Here is a 19404-nt window from a genome sequence, read left to right as displayed (position 1 = left end):
TGAACTGTTTCCTGCATAAGTTATCAACTAATAAGAGCAACAAATTATGCATATAACTAATAGTATTCCATCAAATATTTAGAGTTCATTCAAGTAAATGTGTAATTACGGATTGGCTACGGATATGGCACTCCGCCCCCCCCCCCATAGAGTTGGCCGACATTTCAATGGTGTACATAAAATACATAACAAGCAAACATGAATCGAAATATATATATGAAGAATGCGATCCCCAAAAGCGGCAACTAAAATAAACGAAATTACAGAGAATACTCGAGATACTGGTATTATTTATTGGTGGAACACTGTAGCACGTTGTAAACGACCTCCAGTCCCAGTCAGTCCCCAGTTGTTATTCCACGCCTTTGATTAGAGCCCACTTTGGCGATCAATTAACACGCCGCCAGCCCCGGTCAGCAGCTGTCAATTGGTTTGCGCTTACTTTGCGGCTCGTTAAAGTGCCAAAATCAATTAAGGCGGCGGCGTTTGACAAAAAATGCAACAAAAATAACGAAAAAATCGAAACCCAAATCGAAATCAAACTGAAATTCGTATTTTTGTAAATTGGCAACTTGATGCGAATAAATGAATGGCAAACGAATGAATGCACTGGCTGCTACAGTGAAGCTTCCAAGCAGATGGAATATACCGTACAGCTAAGCTCCAGTCTGTCACCTTTCAGGTATCCCCACTGTAGCCATTGCCTGGAGCGTGTGAGAGTGCGAAAAGTGTTCGATTTCGCATGCATTTGGTGCGTGGATTGCGACTGGTCACTGGCCCACAATCGCCTGCACTCCGCGTCGCCTCTCAGTCTGGTGTTAAATATATTTGAAAGCAACGCCGTTGCAGTTGTCACTCAGCGACGATGCCGATGCCACTGCCGCTGCTGTTGCTGTTGCAGAGATCTCAAAAAGGAGTCGGGCAACAGAAGCTCATTTTGCTGTCATGTCGAGGTGTCATGTTGCAATGTGCCCGCCAATGTGCTGCCGTTTGGGCCAGGCCAAAACAGAAAATCAGGCATGAAATTTGCTTAACGGTACCGGCACGTCGACACGTCGGCACTCCGGCTATCGAGATGTGAGCCCGAAGCGTCGAGCAGCCAGCTCGCACATCCGCTGACCTTTATTAGCATATCTGTGTACTGCCTTCCACATTAAAGATGCAATTAAGGTTGTCCACCCTCGAACAACCCCAAAACCCAATCCCCAGTCACAGTTGCCAATCCAGTCTGCAGTTCGCAGGAGGAAGTGCCAGCAGCCTGCCTGGTTTGTTTCTTGCCTAATTTGATTGCCTCGCTTAGATTTCTGTTTGCCAATCGTGACCAGGACAGGACAGGCAGGAGGCGCACCTCCTTCAGCTCCACCATTGTCGAATCTCAGTGAGCTCTTTTGCTACTCTGCTACTCTGCTCCTCTCTTGCTTGTCGTTTTTTCTTTGCTTTTTTTAATTGGCTACATGACGCGCCAACTGCTACAAAGACGCTAAGTAACATGGATATGCCCCGGACCAGACATAAGGGGTTCCTCGGCCTCCTTCTTGCTGGGTTTGTTTGCCAGCTCTCGCTCTGCGCCATATTTTGCACTCAATTCGCGGTGGCGACTTCTGGTTACTCCTCCTCCTATCCAGCTCCATCCTCATTCGAGGCTCCTTCTCCTTCTTCTCTCCTTTTGCCAGAGAGGTGTCGCAGTTTGTTTGTTGTTTGCTGACTGCTTCGTTAGCATTGTCAGCAGTTGATTTAAGCCACTTTTGTTGGCTCTNCTGGAATTGGAATTGCATTCGGAATCCGTATCGATGATGTGGAGAGAGCCTCCGAGCCTCAGTCTCTGTGTGAATATTGTGCAGGACTTTCGTTTCGGCTTTGACCTCTTGCCCTGACATGATGTTTATTATAATGCAGCCATGTGGATGTCTCCTTGTGTGTGAAATTGATGGGAAAATAAGTTTAGAGTGCTCCTCATTAGCGTTGGTTGTTCGGGCTGAAAGGCAGTTGGGGATTGGCCTTATTTCACCTCATTTATTCATTAATTTCGAACACAGCCCCACCTTCTTGCTAGAGTCATTCGCTTTAAGTCAACCCGGAACCGATGGGTTTCCTGTCACTCCGAATGCTGTCACTGTCGCGTGAAGCTGTCACTTGCAATCAAAACTGTCATTCTGTGCAAATATCAATAGAAATGTGTACTTTTTTCGGTTGGTGTCTGTTGTATGCCGGCTGACACTTGCCGGTCACAAAAGTTAAATGAGTTTTGGCTCTGGCTGAAACAAGTTTGATCGATTTGAATGTGTCAATGTCCGCTGGCGGCAGATGGGATATTCTATGGGGTACAGTTGCCTCTTAGCTTGGTGGCCACCAATTTTGTGGCCGCTTTCCTCACTGGCATTTCGTACCGGGGTTAACAGTGCCACAAGTCATCTTGTACTTTCTTCTGCCCTTCGTGGTCCCCTCTCAAATGGGTTCGTCATGAACAAATCAATTTTGAATGCAATGAAGCGCTGCCCGCCTCTACCCTCTACCCTCTACCCTCTACCTTCTGCCCACTGATCTTCCAGAGCCAAATAACAAAACCGTTAAATGTGGCAAAAATGCAAATTTTGCCCGCTTATGGCTTGTGGCTCCGTACCACCAGCTCCTTCCACTGCCTCATCTTCCCGGCTGTGCCTGGCAGGTCTCCTGACCTTTAGCTTCTCTCGTAGCTCGCGATTGCCGGGTATGTTAGTCGCTGCACATCCACACGATATCCACTCTTACAGGGCAACAGCCAGTCGACTCCTGGCGACGATGGACAAGTCGGCTGCCATGAATGAAAACATTTGCCAGCGCGAATGCCCCGGGGCGTCTGGTGGGAGCAGGTGGAAAGCGCAACATCAGGAGGCAGAGACGAAGATCTTTTGCCGCTTTGGCATCGCGATCGTTTGGCGTTAATAGTTTTGTTCTGCCCTCTCTCTCTCTCTCTCTCTCTGTCTTGCCTCTCAGGGGCATGGGCATATTCCATGTTGATGATTAAATTGCGATAAATTTTAAGCAAATTGCATTTCGTGTACAACAAATTGCAGAGGCGTCGATTTTTTGGTTTGGCGAGCGAGCGAGCAGATCGCCTATCGATGATAGCCAACGGATCAGAGATCGTAGGCGTTACGGCAATTGCTCGGGTGAAAGCTTCATGGCTGCGATCCACCAGGCACAGGATCCACAAGAGTTCCACGATCCGATCCGATCCACACAAGGAGGAGGAATGAGGGGTGGGCATGCCTGTCAAGCCAGAGAGATGTGCGATGGTCATCGGCATGGACTTTATCGATAATAAATCAAATCTCCACATGCACATGTACAATATTTCCCCCCAATCGACAAGACATGGACACGGACATGACACACACAAGGCGGTGGAGGGGTCGTTCGGTCGCTTGGGGGGTTGTCATAGTGGCGGTTTGGCCACTGATTGGCTGTGCCGCTGAGAGGTGGGTAAATTGCATGCGATTGAAATTGAATGGTTTAAACGGTCATTTCAATGGCTGCAGTTTAACAAGCCGTAATTAGTGGATTGTTTGTACTAAATAAGCTTAAATCAACAACGAACCGACAATTGACATTTGCATGGGGCCGAAACTGCTCTCTTCCAATTGAATTGAAAGGAACGGGCCGAACCGAAAAGGACGGAACGGGACCTGGCCGGACCGGACCGGACCGTGGCACGTCACGTCAGTCTTTATCATGCATAAGTAAGCAGGCGTTACAAACTGCTTACACACACTCGCACTGCTTACACAGCAGCAACTGCTTACACACATGACTGTGGCTGTCAGCGTCGGCCATATTGTGTCTTACCCTCTCTCACTCTCTTGCTGTGTCGCTGCACTGCTCACGCTCTCTCTCGCTCTCTCGCTTGTTCTCTGTGTCGGTGCGACCGCAAGCAGTTGCGTTGCAGTGTTGCTGTTGCTGTTGCTTTTGCTGTTACTTTTGTGCTATTTATTAACCTTTTATTGAATGCCATTTGCTTAAGCGTTTTGCCACAACAAGAACAAACCACACGATCAACTGATGACAGGCCATCGTCTTGCAATTACCCCCAACTCTTACTCTTTCTGTGTGTGTGTGTGTGTGTGCATGTAATTAGGTGATTGTCAGTTTGGTTCAAATGTCGCGTTTTATTTATTTACTGGCCCATCCACGAAGCAAATTCAATGGAAGAATGGAAGTGGAATGGCACTGGTGGATGGGTTCGGTGCGACATGCAACGACAGCATAGGATAGAAAATTATCCCCAAATAGCCGATGAAAACTTTGAAGAAATTGAACTGTTTCGCAAATTGCATATAATTTTGGCCTTGCCACTGGCATTGATACTCTCAAAGAACTTATAAAAGTGCTCTAAAAAGCTTTCCTTTTAGATTAAATTCTCGCGAATGGAAATTACCTTCATTATTTACGTATTCCTCCCCATCGTTTGGAGTCCCTCAATTTGTTTTTGCCTATTCATTTCCCTTGTTGAAACTTTTCCCCTGCTAATTGCCTGTTACGCACTCCCACTCCGCCCCTCCCCCGAAAAGGCCAACCGAAACCCAACTCAGGCCAACCCCAAGACTCCCCTCTGGTCGGGCCAGGCCCAATCGATTTCCATGGCAAGCTGAAAAGCATTTAACTGTCAATTAAATACAATTTCCACATGCTTGTTATTGATTTTTCTCTCCAAACTGTCGACAAGTGGAACGAAGCTGGGGATGGAGTTGGGATGGCGTTGGACTTCAATTGAATTCGAAATGGAAGTTTGACTGCCGACTGTTGACTGCCGACTGTTGACTGTCGGCTGTTAACTGTTAACTCCTCTCCGATAACGATGATGGCTTCGATGGCTGCTGTCGTCACGTGTTAATTGCAATTAGACCAGCACGCTCGAACCCTCCCCGCCACCCGACCATTCCATCCAAATCGATTCATAAATTATGCAAATCCCATTCGTTGGAGCATAAATTGAGACAAGAAATCACATCAAATCCAATCACAACCCGAAAGACAAATCAAACGAGGCCGCTGGGGGATTGGGCAAGCAAATTATTAATTTGCGCAACAAATGTCGGGCCACTTGTGTCCGTATGTCCGCTAAACTTATGACACGGCCATGTCCATTGTTTGCTAAACGACATTAGACACAAACCAGCCACAGTCGCAACAATCGCCGCAATCACAGCAATTACAGTCGGGCCAATCCACATTCAGGTCCCCCAATCCCACTGAACATAATAAATGCTACGATTCGATTAAAAGATCAGCCACAAACGAACCCTGGCCGGATCGAGGGAGCGACTCCAGGTCTCCCAAGTACGACAATAGCAAAAACCGAGTAAACACAAGCGAGAATGATGTGGTTCGAGGTTTGGGACTCTAGGATACCCAGTAGTTAGAAAAAACCATCGAGCAAATGCGTGAGCGTAGTTTTTCCCACCTCTATAGCTTTTATATTCTTCCCCAATCTAAACTTCAAATGTGCGGAACTTCTCTGCAGCTTTTACAATTTGATGCAGTGAAGAGTTCTTCTGCCTGTGACATACAGCTCAAGGAATACAACATACCCTCTTAAACTGCAATGGCGAGGTACACAAACGAATGCACTCCGCGGAGATTGACAATGAGAGCAGGCAGTGGGCATTGCAGCGGCGCAGCTAACGAGAGCCATCGATCCTGCTTGCAGTAGAGAGAGAGAGAGACAGAGAGGTTAAAGCTCTGCTCTGACTCGCTCTGATGTTGCTCGTTTGTAAGCTACATACATTTTTGCGCTTCGAACGACAGCGCAGAGTGGACCCAAAACCTCAGCTTTGATTCCCCAAACTCCCGACACTCGACCCGCCTCCCCGTACCCCACACACTCGCTTTGGGAGTAAGAGGCGCAGTTTCGCTACTGCTAGAGATATTCGCAGACAGGAGCGCACTCAATGGGGACAGGCACCGAGGGTGCACCCCTTTACATGCTTACCTGCGCTCCTGACTGCTGTCTGTCTCTGTCGCTCCGCCTGCCGCCTCACTGAGCAGCTTTGTTTAAATAAAAGCCTCTTTAAGTTTATCTATTGCCGCGCATCTAAATTGTGTGTGCTGGAGCAAAGCAGAGCGAAGAGTAGAAGATGGAGGAGTTGCCGCTGCTGCCTCTGCTTCTGCCACTCGATGCGATTATGCTATTTGTTGCTGTTGCTGTTGTTGTTGGCAGTACTGATGCTGCCTGCTGCCTGCTGCTGCTGCGATGGAGCCCATCCATGCCCAAAGTCTTGTAATGTTTCGCCGGCGCGCTTTGCTCTTTTGTCGTTGTCGCTGTTACTTATTGCTTGCGTTGTAGGCTTCATGTTTTGATTGTATTTATTTTAGTTTGAGTAACTTTACTTACTTCTCTCGATACCCCGCACTGGCGCGGTGGCTTAGACAGATGATTCGATTTAGACAGTTCATACGAAGACTTCATTGAATAGCCCATTATATGTTCAAATATAAATATTAATAAATTATCTAAAATCGCATTTAATATTTTCCTACCTTTTAGCGGCTATCCTTTAGGTATCCCTGTGGTCGCAATAGCTCCTACGTTTCCCCCTCACTGGCTGGTTTGCCGTCCATTTCTGATGAAGATTTTCTGGCCGATTAACTAGCGAGATCGCCTTACGCTTCGAATGTGAATGCCGCATGCGGCGTCTTTTATGTGAAAAGCGTTTCGTGCGCGGCTTTAATCATGTCTTTTTTTCTGTTTTTTTCCCTTCATGGCTGGAATCTGCTCAACGACAGTGGGAGAGGGAGAGGGAGAGAGAGCGCGAGCAGAGTGGAACTATTGCTGGGCTTAGATCGCTTTTCAGACATTTTGAGCAATTGCGTTTAATTTTATTCATAATTCGTGGTCTTGGGTTACTTGTGGATTTTATCTGCTTGTTTTTCTTTTATTTTCTTTGCTTTTCCGTCTGCTCTTCTCTCTTTTTTATTGTTTAATCGCTGTATAATTGTTTCTTTTGTCGAAAGCTGAAATTAAGCTTGATTAATTCGTTGGGACTATCGGGGGATTATCACTGCGTCGGCATCTGTGGCTCGGGACTTTGTAATGTTGCAACAAAGTTATTAAACTGGATTGGAATATCCCGAGCCCCTCTATGCATTTGGGGCGTGGTCGCCCGATTCCGTATGCATTATGGCCGATCGCCAGGGCGAGGCGAACGATAATAAAGCGTGGACAGCTTCGGGTTCGAGTTTGAGTTCGAATAATTTCCCTGATCCCGGGCGCTTTATGCGTTCAACAGCAGCGATAAAAGCGATTGCTGGAATTCCGATAGTTTGTTGCTTGTTGTTTACGGCCAATCCGATGCTGTCTGCGATAAGCGGCAGAGGTGCAACTTTGATGGGCAATTCCAGATATGAAATATGATCCATTAAACACACACACAACATGGCACCAAAACGAGAAAAATAATGCTAATGGAACACCCAGTATTTATTGCAATATGTAGAGAGAGAAATATGAAAGATTTTTGGGAAAATAATTACAAATGCAATCCACAATACGTTGTCCTAATTAGACAAGCGCCAGTCAGCGGGTTGCTTAGCAACCCCGCTCTCTCTCTCTCTCTCTCTCTCTCTCTGTCATCTCTCATACCTATGCTAAGTGTCTCTCTTTTCCCCTCTTCATTGTCAGCCGTACGCTGCTTGTTGTTGTGTTGCATATTTGTATGCATTTACGCAGGAACTATCATCAATGTTGTCCATGGAATGGACATGGAATGGGTGTGATGTGTGCGGGGCCACTACAAAAACAAGTAGAACGGCAAAAACAGAATCGAAAGCAATTATGAAATCACAGCAGATGTTGGAACAGAGCAGAGCAGAAATTGTGGTGGTGATTTATAAAGCGCAGCTAACGACACACACACACACACACACGAAAAGCAACAACAATGACATCAAAAAGCGCAAAATGCTTGCGAAGAACAAAAAAAAACAAGACAAGAGGAAAAAAACGTCAAAAGAAACGAAACACACGGCTCCGTGGCATGTGTTGCATGGAGTATATAGGAGGGCACACATACAGAGACAGGGAAAGAGAGTCAGACATGGGGCGCTGTGTATATAGAACAGGATGGAGGATGCCACTAAAAGGACTGCAGATGCCAGACCGCAAGGCAGAGGATGACGACGACGACGACAGTGGAACCTACATAGAACGAGATTTACGACTTAAATGCTGCAGCGCATAATCAAAACGAGAGACAAGAGGCACACAGAACATCAGCACGTCAGGATGGAGTGGGGTGAGAGAGACTGGAGAGGTAAAGAGAACACTGGATAGAGAGAGTGGAGTGGAGTGTTTCGGGGCGACGACGCACTTAATTAACAAATGTACAAACACTTAACATAACCTCAACTGACAGGCACGGAGCACGAAGATTGCCAGCCAGATCCCAGCCAGAACGAGACGACGCTACAGCACCCGGTTGGTAGGACGCCCCAATGGCTTCCATTGGATGTTCGAACCGACGCAGAGAGCGAGAGAGAGACAGCGGCTGAGGGAGAGCGAGAAAGAGAGCGCGCACGCACCAAGAGAGAGAGCAAGAACGAGTTCTGGTGGTGGTTCGTTCGTTCACAGGCAGCAGCAGCAGCAGCAGCAGCAGCAGCCGCTTTCCAGTTTGCCAGATGGCCGAGAGCTTCATGCGATTCATTCGATTCATTCATTCGTGCGGTTCGGAACGAACACGGCCAGCGCCAGCGAACGAGCGTCGGTACGGTACTTTGTGGCTTTTAATGCTTTTTATGTTCAATTCACAACGAGAGCGACGCATCTTCTCCCGCTCTGCGCGCGTGTCGTGTGTGTGCGTGTGTGTGTGCCTGTCTTACCGCCGTTCTTGTGCTTTTGCTTTGGCGAACAAACAGTTATTTTAGTGCGGCTGAAAATGCCGTCGGCTGTGCAGGGGCACAGGAATAAAGATAGAAACCGCCAAATTAGCGCCCACAGAAACTGATGTCCACTTTGGCAAGCAGTCGCCCGCCTCCGCACAAATTCAGCATACTGAATCGCATTCAGCCGCAGGAGGAGGAGGAGCAGGAGGATCCGGAGCAGGAGCAGGAGCAGGAGGAAGAGGAGGAGCAGCCGGAGGAGGAGGCCATGCATCCGGACTGCCTGCCACTGCCGCTGTCGCAGCACATCAGCAGTCCGCAGGTGGGGGAGGAGGCCGAAGATGACTCGGACCTGGGACGCAGCACCTCCATCTGCAACGAGCGGCACCTCAACATCGAGGACGAGGATGAGGGCGAGTCGGCCGATGCGGATGCAGATGCGGAAATTGATGCAGAGGATCTCGATCTGGAGGACGCCGCCAGCTGTTGCAGCGAGAACAGCGTCCTGAGCGTCGGCCAGGAGCATCACTCTCAGGCAGCGGCGGCCCAAGCCCAAGCTCAAGCCCAGGCGCAGGCCCACGTCCATGTCCAGGCCCAGGCAAGGCAGCGGCTCCTCATGAGTCAGCTCTACCGCCCGTCGGCCTTCAGCAGTGTGTCCACAGATCCGCCCGCCGTCTCAGTTGATGCTGCCCCAGATCCGGGCAGTGTCCTGCTGCCCCTAGGCGGACCCCCGGCGGGCAGCTTCCAGGAGGAGTTCCTGCGCAAGTCGCAGCTCTACGCCGAGGAGCTGATGAAGCAGCAGATGCACCTGATGGCCGCCGCCCGCGTCAACGCCTTGACGGCGGCGGCAGCGGGCAAGCAGCTGCAAATGGCCGCAGCAGCGGCGGCGGCGGCAGCAGCAGCAGCGGCTGCAGCATCCGCACCCACGGGCCAGGATGCACTTGCTCAGCTGACGGCGACGGCTCTGGGGATTGCAGCGCCTGGCACGGTCACGGCCACGGGCACGGGCACGGGCACGGTCACGGGCCACCAGCAGCAGCAATTGCTGATGGCCCAGCGGGAGCAGGCGCATCAGCACCTGCAGCAGCTCAACCATCATCATCATCACCACCTGCAGCAACACCACCATCACCTCCACCACCACAACAACAACAACAATGAGAATCTGCACGAGCGAGCGCTCAAGTTCAGCATTGACAACATCCTGAAAGCGGACTTTGGCTCCCGCCTGGTTGCCGCCAATGCTGGGCACCATCAACCGAAGAACGGAGCAGGCGGTGCAGGCGGTGCAGGGAGCAACAGCAGCAACAATGGCAACAACAGCCAGCAGCCGATCAAGGCGCCCAAGAAGTCGGGCAAGCCGCTGAATCTGGCCCAGAGCCAGGCGATCAACTCGAGTGTGAGCTTCTCCAGCTCCCTGGCGAACATCTGCAGCAACAGCAACGACTCGAACAGCACCGCCACCAGCAGCAGCACAACGGCCACCAGTCTGGCCGTGGATCTGGTCAAGTCGCCACCACCCTCAGGCGGCGGAGCAGGAGCCAAGGAGACAGCCAAAAAATCCGGAGACGATTCGGGTACACCCATCGTGTGGCCGGCGTGGGTCTACTGCACACGCTACAGTGATCGCCCGAGTTCAGGTGAGTCGCAAGTCGCTTTCTCTGACAGTTGGGTGATGAGTGTTGAGTGCCTGCAGACAGCACAGGCACCACTCCAAGCCCACAGCTCGTTGGTTTACCAAGCAACAGAAAAGGAACCGAAAAAGGAGCTGTAGGAGTTCCATTTCCATCAATAATTATCAGTCGGAAGTGTCAAACAATAGTTTCATGTATAAAGAGTCAGAGTCAGAGTCAAAAGCAAACCCCCAGCCAGAAGCATAAGTCTCCGGTCGTACTCACCCCTGTGAAGTGTCTGCTCGAGTGGTTTTTGTGTCCTTATGGCTTATGTAACAATAACTTGAGCTCATTATGCCCTCTCCCACCCCCTTGGCTTGTGTGTGTGTGAACTGAACCCACCCTGCCCTATGGCAATCATGGCCACACTCATGAATTTTGTTTATGCCACCGCAGGGAATCCGTAATCGTTTGCCCAATAATTTCATGCGGCCAACTAAGTGGAGTGATGGAGTGGAGTGCTGCTGCAGGGAGGAGTTTATGTACCCCATATGCGAGCTGGAGTTCATTTTGGAGGGTGTCCTTTTATTGCCAGTGAATGTGTGTGTTGTACAAGCAATTTGGATTCCCCCCTGGAATCTCTGCGGCTGGGGAAAACGACAAAGTGATTTTTACTATTATGTGCAAAGATTTGTTCTTGGCAGCCCTGCGGCTTGAGTGATTCGAAGCTGCTTTTGATTAGCTGAAAGATTTGAGAATCGTGTGTGATTTTTACCCAAATGGAATCCAATTGCTGGCTACTCAGCTACAGATTGTTGGCTGACAAAAGACTCTTTGTAAAAGCGATATCTTTGTGTAACTCAAACCCCCCCCTGATGCACTTTAATTGCTGAAACTGTGAGCCATGGCAGCTCCACGAATCATTCAATAATATGCAACATTATTTCAATTGACACTTTCAGCCATTTAAATCATTTTTGATAATTAATAGTTGGAATATTTACATGTTTACAATTCCTCAGCAATTTCCTCATTACCCTGATTAGTGTCAAACGCCATAATTATTCTGTGGTCTGTGGGCGCTCCGACGAAATGGAATTCCAAGTTTCCGAGTGCATAAATCTACGCTTTTGGGTGGGTTTTATTTTTATTTTTTTTTGTCGCGCTCGCTAATTAACTTGAAACGATTTTTCGTTCAGGCCTTACCTCTCGCTCGCTCTCCCTTTAGAGTGCTGTCTCTTTCCCGCCTGCGGCTTGGTTTTTTAAGGTGTGTTTATTGTTTGTGGGGCTTTTTCATTTTCTCAGTTTACTCTTTTTTTTTGTTGTTCCAGCTCTTTTCTGTATAAATTTAGCGTGACTAAAACGAGATCTCGATCGCAGTGCGGTTCCATAATTTGAATGAATGTTGTAGGCGATGGCGTCGTCGTCGTCGTCGTCGTCGTTGCAGTCGCAGTCGTTTTCGGAGTCGCTTTCGGAGTCGCTTGCGGAGTCGCTTGCGGAGTTGGCCGCCAGCTGCAAACAATGATTTAGCGTGAGATTTGGCCGCAAAGAGAGGCAATCACTGCAAAATCAACGAATCAAAAGCTCCCCAACCCAACAATGAATCAAAGCTCATAAATTTGTGCGGCTGAAAATATTATTTAAACTTTGTATTATGCCATAAAAGGTGTTAATTTGACAAATGAATGCAACATATGCCGTGCTCCGTTCGGGTGGGCGACTAAAAACATTTTGCCCAAAGTTCGGAAACAAATTAGTTAACTGCACAAGGCACAATATGTGTGTGTGTGTGTGGCACACATATGTCGTTGCTGCCTCTATTTAGTGGCAATTAATTGGCTGCCTTGCTGCACGATAAAACTGTGAAAAGTGCCGCATGAGCGATGCAAGTTTGTCGTTAATCTCTTAAAATTGCAACTGCTGGCTTATGGCTTATTGATTACCGTTTTTTGTGGGGCGTGACGAACTATAGAGGGGTGTAAACCGATTAACGTACAAGCCGCGGCAGTTATTCGTGAATATTTTTGGCATTCAGTTCAAATATCCACCTTATGTTGCTAGCCATTTGAACCACTTTTAAAGGTCAAGTTCTCCTGCGAAGGACCGTCCCCTACTGGAATGTTAGCAGCAAAAAACAAATCCCCAATAGTCCGCACAAAAAAATTAACCACAAACATACGACAAGTGTCGCTTTTTGGCTGCAAAAAAGTTGCCATCGTTTTTTATGCAAATCCCACAAAACATAATTGAAGGTTAAAGCTCGCTTCCTGTCTGTCTGTCTGGTAGAAAAAATGTTTCGATATCCGAAATACATATGTTAACAAATTGATTCAATTATTGTCTAGGCTACCACCTGCCGTCTGCCAGCTGAAACAAGTTCATGAACCGAGCAAATAATGTTCCTCGCTGCTGTTCAGTTGAGAGATAAACAAACTATGGCCTGGCCACCATCCTCCTGCTCCACCATCGTTTGAGAGCAGAGCAATTTTCGCATTTGTCCGGCACTTTGGTACTCATTTAACCGGTAGTCCCGCCAGTCCGGGCCTGCGATCGCCACTGAACCATTAAGTAATTTTCAATTTGCCGAGAAGACACGCGGTGCGGCGCGGGGAACTACAACAATGACAGCATAAACAAACGAATTTCAATTACACTGCTCTGCCCTGCAATTACCCTGAGACCACTGGAAAATTGCTGGAAAAGTTTTCCTTTTTCCCCCCGTTTGCATGTTCTAAATGGAAAATTGCTCCAAGCTGAAGCACAAGTCAGACAGAAGGAAAATGGGAATGGGAATGAAAATGAAAAGATTAAAGTGGCATGGCAGGGGGGGGGGGGGACTTGCCTGATGCTCCGATGATGTGCGAAAAGAGTTGGCAAGAATTTTCGTATTTCATTTTCGGCCATTTTGTGGAGCATTTTGTGAAGATTTAGTGGCAGCCTGCGGCAGGACTCGACGTGTTTCCCCCATTACAGCCGTGAGTGGCGCCCTCCAGGCCTCAACAGAGAGTGTTCGGAATTGGGCAATAATTGAGATCATAAATGGACAACAAATTCAATTTGAAATTATAGTCGAGCAATAGCGCCTTTTCTGTTAGCCCCCCTCCAGGCATAAACTGGGATTAGACTCCCCGACGCCCGGTCATAAATCGATGATTTTAATGCTTTTTCTATCATTTATTCCACTCAAATCTGTTTGCGAACAATTTGAGCATAAATTAGGTAAAGAAATTGTTATTTGAAGGCCATTAAAGAACTCAATAAATGATGGGCAACACGAAGAGTAGAGTTTCTTATGCCTTTAAGTGCGCAATTTGCGTTGGAACACAACAATAGCAGTATGACCCCAATGCATCCATAAGCACGAGTACCTTCAGTGCCTGTCACGTCATGTGATAATCACGACACTGCACACACACACACACACCCAAACACACTCGGTGGCGTCCAGAAGTCTGCTCTCTTGGTGGCAAATTGAGCCATTTGGGGAAAAAATACTTAGCTGCCGGATGGCTGTACTGTAGCGTTTCCTGCTGCTCCACTCTTTCGCGGCGCTGCACTCTCTTATCTAGAACGGCAAGTGCCTGACTCTCTTTGCCTTTTTGGGTCAGGCATAAGTCAGGGGAAAGAGGGAGAACAATCGGGGGCTCTTGGCTTGGCGATTTATGAAGTGACAAAAATTAATTTCAACTGTTAACTTATCGCACAACCGACAAACAACAGCCAGAAAACTGTAACTGTAGCAGCAGCAGCAGCAGCAAGAGAGAGAGAGGAAAAAGCACACTGCGAGAGCCGAAGCTTTGCATACTCTTTCGGCTGGCGGCCATGGCTGTTAAGTTAGGTTCAAGAGAAACACGAAACTTGTTCACTATTGATTACTCTTACTCTACTTATCCATTCCTGTGCTTCGAAATGCTTTCGTTGGTGCGCTACAAACATCATAAGACCCTCTGCAAGGGTACAACATCTAGTGGTAGCGCCTTTTAAGGCTTTGGCAACTGCTGCAACTGCCGCAACTGGAATAAACAGCAGCGGATCGGCCATGCAGCATGCACCATGCCTTTGGTAATAAAACTGTCATACCCGCTGCAGCCCCTCTACCCGCTGCGAGTCGCTCCACACTGCGATAACAGTGGCAGCGGCGAAAAATGTCGTTTAAACTGTGACTGCGACTGCGACTGTTGACCGCATTTGGTTAATGTGCGGCTGAGAGGCCTGAAACTGTTGCAGTTGTTGGTTGAATGGTTGGATGGATGGATGGATGGTGGTTGCATTTGCGGCACTCACTCGTAGCCAACGTTAATATGGCCTGAAATTGGGCATTGGCTAGGAATTTTGTAATTGCTTTTGTGCGGGAATACGCATACACTAACTCAAGCGGAGAAGATCACAATGATGGAAGGCATAGCGTAAAAGGTGCAGCAAATAAAGAGAGCGCGAGCTTAAGAGAGCTTGCGATGCATAATGTGCTCGCGCTCTTGAGTTAGCTAATCCACCACCTAAACAGAGGCAAATGCAAAATGCATTCCGCGCTCTCTCCGCATTCACTCTCTCTCTCTCTCTCTCTTTCTGCACGCAAAGTGTTGGTGCTCGCTCGCTCTCCCTCTTCTTGTAAGCACTAGTTACAGTTAGAGTATCACATGTTCGTTGGTGTTTCAAGTTGTTCACTCTCAGCCTCATTCCACCAATTTCACACTCAATAAGCTGCGGCCTGTTTATCTAGCTTTTGACTCCAGGCCACCAAAGGCAACAACAACAACAACAACAAGCAACAAGCAACAAATATTAAAAAATCAGAAAAATTTCAATCTTGTGTGTAACAGAAACCTCAAGATCACACAGCAATCACAAACAAGCCTCAACGAGCTTTACCCCCAAAGAGAGACCACCCAAAGCGGGCCCAAAAGCCGAAACAAAAAGCCAAAACCGAACAACAACAACAACAACAAGAAACGAAATATTTGAATCGAAAATGAAAGAAAAGACAAGTTTCCGCATTTGGGTGATGTTTTTTTTTTGTTGGGTTTGGTTCGGTTTCGTATTGTATAATATTTGGGCATGGCATATAAAAATCAATTTTATAACTTCATTTGTGTTAATTTGAAAACAAGTCAGGGAGAGGGGAGGGGAGTGAGAGAGCGAGGAGCAGAGGCAGGGTGCCAGGGTGTGGAAATATTTACAGCTGTCAAAATATTTCCAACAAGCAAATGACTTCATTCATCAGTCAAAACTAAATAATAAAAATACTCGTACGAGTATTCCCATTGGGGCGTGGGAGTTGCCTGTGCCTGTGCCTGTGCCTGGGTCTCTGTCAATCAGTCAATCATCTGTACACAAATATGCATCAGGCAAAAAAACAAACAAACAAACAATAATCCCAATAAGCCTCATTATGACTGCAGCAAACACACAACAGCAGAGAATTTTGATTGTTGTCTCTGCCTAATCGATTATTTATCGCTCAGAAATTGAGTTCTGTCACTGATAATAAGCTTACGGTGCGGACCGGACCTCCCTCGGGCAGACAAATAAATTAAGTGGCGTTTGTTAACTATTTCGCGATATTTCAGATCTGGTTTAGTTTCTGTTCCCTAAGCCTCGTCTCAGCTTGGTGTTAATTGACGCACATAACTCGCACCCAGGGCTGGCGATCACTCTGAGGTCTGAGACTTTGGTGACCTCCTCTGACAGCTCTCTCTCTCTCGCTCTCTCTCGAATGCCCTGAGGAGAGAGAGGAGAAGCTGCACAGCGAGATGTTGATGTGGTTGTCATACAGTTTGACAGGGGGAAAAAAAAGGGATAGGGATCGCTTTGATTGTTTTCCAGTCTCAGTCTCAGTCTCAGTCCATCTGCACGTCAGTCAGTCACGACAGATATCCAGAGGCAGAGGCAGAGGCAAAAGGCAAAGTGCGTGTGTGTGGTCAGCCGCATTTGTCAAGTTTAATTGGGAAGCAGCGAGTTTCGGGGCTTTCGACTTGGTTTCACTTTTGTCCAAAAATATACTTTGCATGCCATGCCCCCCCCAATCCTCTATCCCTCTATCCCTCTATCCCTCTCAGTTTGAACCGACATATGCTTGGCGTCGGCGTCGGCGTCGGCGTCTTATTGTTTGTTTATTACTTGTTTTGCTTTAATTACTTGTTCGTGATGCTGCTGCTGCTGCTGCTGCTGCATGGCAGAGAAATCGGATAGTCACACTTATTGGAATTACTGCTTCATTATCTCTCTCTCTCTCTCTCTCTCTCTCTCTCTCTCTGGAGGGCTTTGAAAGCTCAGAAAACTGGTTCAGCATCAAGTAGAGTGGAGTGGCGAGCCTCAGCCATCAACTGTCGAGTGTTGGGCAAATAATCGGATACAATAATTGAGAGATTCAGCAGGAAAGACTCTGCCAACTAATTGCGTAGGGAAAATGTCCACTGTTTACGTGCTATTGTCTAACTTTGGTCTATATGGTCTTACGGCTGCAACTACAGTCTGCAACAAGTCTCAGTCAAGTCTCCACAGCCCTCTTGTTGCAGTTGCAGTCGCTGCGGCGGCAGAGGCAAGCTGGACTCGGACCACCCAAGTTGACAGCGAACACGAACAGCGCTTAAGCTTGTCCTGCAATCGAGGAAGAGCCACAGAGACGAAGCGCCAAGAGGCAAGAGCCAAGAGACAGACTCTGGCCAGAGACAGAGTTTGAGTTGGAGTTGGAGTTGGAGCCCTGGCCTGGCCTGGCCTGGCCGGGCCTGAAGACATCGTTCCAGCGCATACAAATAAATTGTATTAAGCAGTTAGAAAACAAGCCTTAATGAAATGCACCACGAGGCCAGGCAGAGAGCTGCCTTTTGATCCTAAGCTGCAATGATGATGAGGCATCCAGGCATACCCTGGAGAGTGCAGGCAGCCAGTGGAGATCGGGAAGCGAGCAGCAGCTCGCATCCGTTGGGACATTGTTGAGCCACTCAATTTGCTGTCCGCTCTGCCAGATCCCTCTCTGAGGTACGACAAGTATGACGCTGCCTCTGCCTCTGTCTCTGCCTTGCAGTTCCATTGCGATTTATGTGCGTAATAATTGTGACAATCACAACAAATGCGAGTCGCTGACATGCGCCTGGCAGGCATCTTTATGATCAGTTTTGTCATCATTACTTGCTCAGCTCTCGTGTAGCATTTGCAACGTAGCATTGCAGCTACTTGCACTTACTCCCCGAAGTGGGAGCGATCTTTTGCTTGAACATCAATGCTAAAATTCCTATCAATTGTGGCATGGCAGAAGGTTTTTATGTACGCCAAATATCCGCTGAGTTTCGGTATCCATTTCCAGCTCCAAGTCTCTGCTGTTTTGTGTGGAAATAAAAACAACTACAAAATCAGAGAAACAGTGCCAATAAGATTGATGGCGAGTGTCCGGCGCTCTCATAGATTGTTGCATTCAAAACTGGCTGGCTTAAAGCCAGCGTGTCTGTGTGCGAGTATCCACTGTATCTGTGTGTCTGCCACTTAAGTTTGGTGTCAGTCAGTCTCTCTCCTCTCGGTGTCTTGGAGGCTGACTGACTGACGACCACACACACACTGCAAATGTTGATTGCTGACTTGACGGACACTTTTTGATAAGTTGATTAAAATGTCGAGTGCATTGACATTGAGCAGAATGCAGGCCAGAATGAGTTTGGTTTAATTTGAAGACCAAATTACTTAATTAGAAGCCAACAAAGAGTGAGCCAGCGGTTGAGTGGCCACATTCGAAAGGTGCTTCTATTTTGCATTGGAATTGGCTACTGGTCTCCGATCTGTTGTTCAAACCACAACGAACACTGTGACATCGAAACGAATTGGAATGTGTGCAAGCGGAGTGACAACTTGTCCGAAATCTGTGACCAGAAGGCCACTTCGCTCTCAGAGGTTGCTTCAATTGTGGCACAAAAAAACAAAGAAAAAGGGCAACGACTCGAACCTCAATCAGAAGAATGTTGTCCATTAACAAGTTGTCCCCCCATGGAAGCCTCGCTCAGGAAAAGAAAACAAAACATCTGCTGGAAATGTTTGTGCATTTGTGCTGCTGTTTTGGCCCTGTCCGAGATTTGCATTTAAACATCGTAATCATATTTCGAGCTTATGCTTTATTATTCTCGCAGTTAGTTGCACTGTCAATTTGGATGATTGAAGTGCCTGCGATTGAAACATTTCATTGGCAGGGCCCCCTGCTGCCTGCTGCCTGCTCCCTGCTCCCTGCTCCTGCTTTTGGAGCTGGGATTTAAATAATTGGACATGCGTGTGGTATGTGGTATAGAGGAGCAGACCGACCTTCTTCCATTCCATCTGCATTCGAGTTGACGTTGCTTTTAGTTCCTGTCCAAAACTGGCGCCTGTTCCCCCAGCTCACCAGCTCACCAGCTGCAGCTGGCTCCGGCATGGAGCCCCTTCTGCGGTTTGCAGCAACGAATTTATGGCATTTTAATATTGAACCCCCCATTTGTGGTTCTTTTTGCTGTTCATTAGGAGACGATTTGGGGCACTCGGATTCGGATGTGGTTTCAGCAGTGGGTCGGCCAATTCCTGTAGCTAGTTAAGTGCTGTGCACACTCGCATGTAGATCGCATGTAGATCGCATGTAGATCGCATGTAGATCGCATGTAGATCGCATGTAGATCCATCCACAAACCCGCCCATTGAAATTCCCCCTTTGTTTGCTGAAGTTTTTAGCAGCCAAAAGTAGTTCACATGTTCTGTCACACAACGCTCTCTCTTTCACTGTCTGAACAGTTCGGGCCTTGGCTTTCATGGCTGCAATTGTCCACATTTAATGTCTTTTTAATGGCCAATGCCAGGCTGCGTTTGCTGCATCCAAGACTGCATTTTTCCTAGTTGAAAATAATATTTTTATTTCATTTTTAATTCTCAGTGTGGGTTTTACCTTTTTGCGAGTTAATGATGTTGTTGCCTTGTCGTTGTTTGTTGT

The 19404-nt window shown here is 47.8% G+C and overlaps 1 protein-coding gene across 2 annotated transcripts in view; it reads left to right on the top strand.

Annotated features, from left to right (window-relative positions):
• The first annotated feature begins 1581 nt into the window (after positions 1 to 1581).
• The window catches only part of LOC117592253 (homeobox protein invected), a 32919-nt gene continuing 15096 nt past the window's right edge, over positions 1582 to 19404 (top strand). The window contains exons 1-2 of one of the 2 annotated variants that reach the window (XM_034285892.1): positions 1582 to 1591; positions 8899 to 10493. In XM_034285892.1, the coding sequence (XP_034141783.1) occupies positions 8978 to 10493 (1516 nt within the window). In that variant the 5' untranslated portion in view covers positions 1582 to 1591; positions 8899 to 8977. Of the gene's footprint in view, positions 1592 to 3119; positions 3126 to 8898; positions 10494 to 19404 lie in introns of those variants that run through there. The other variant, XM_034285893.1, reaches the window with a different exon arrangement.

This window comes from Drosophila guanche, unplaced genomic scaffold (genome assembly GCF_900245975.1).
Source record: "Drosophila guanche unplaced genomic scaffold, DGUA_6, whole genome shotgun sequence".
NCBI lineage: Eukaryota > Metazoa > Arthropoda > Insecta > Diptera > Drosophilidae > Drosophila > Drosophila guanche.
This window is presented reverse-complemented; position numbering and strand designations above follow the sequence as displayed.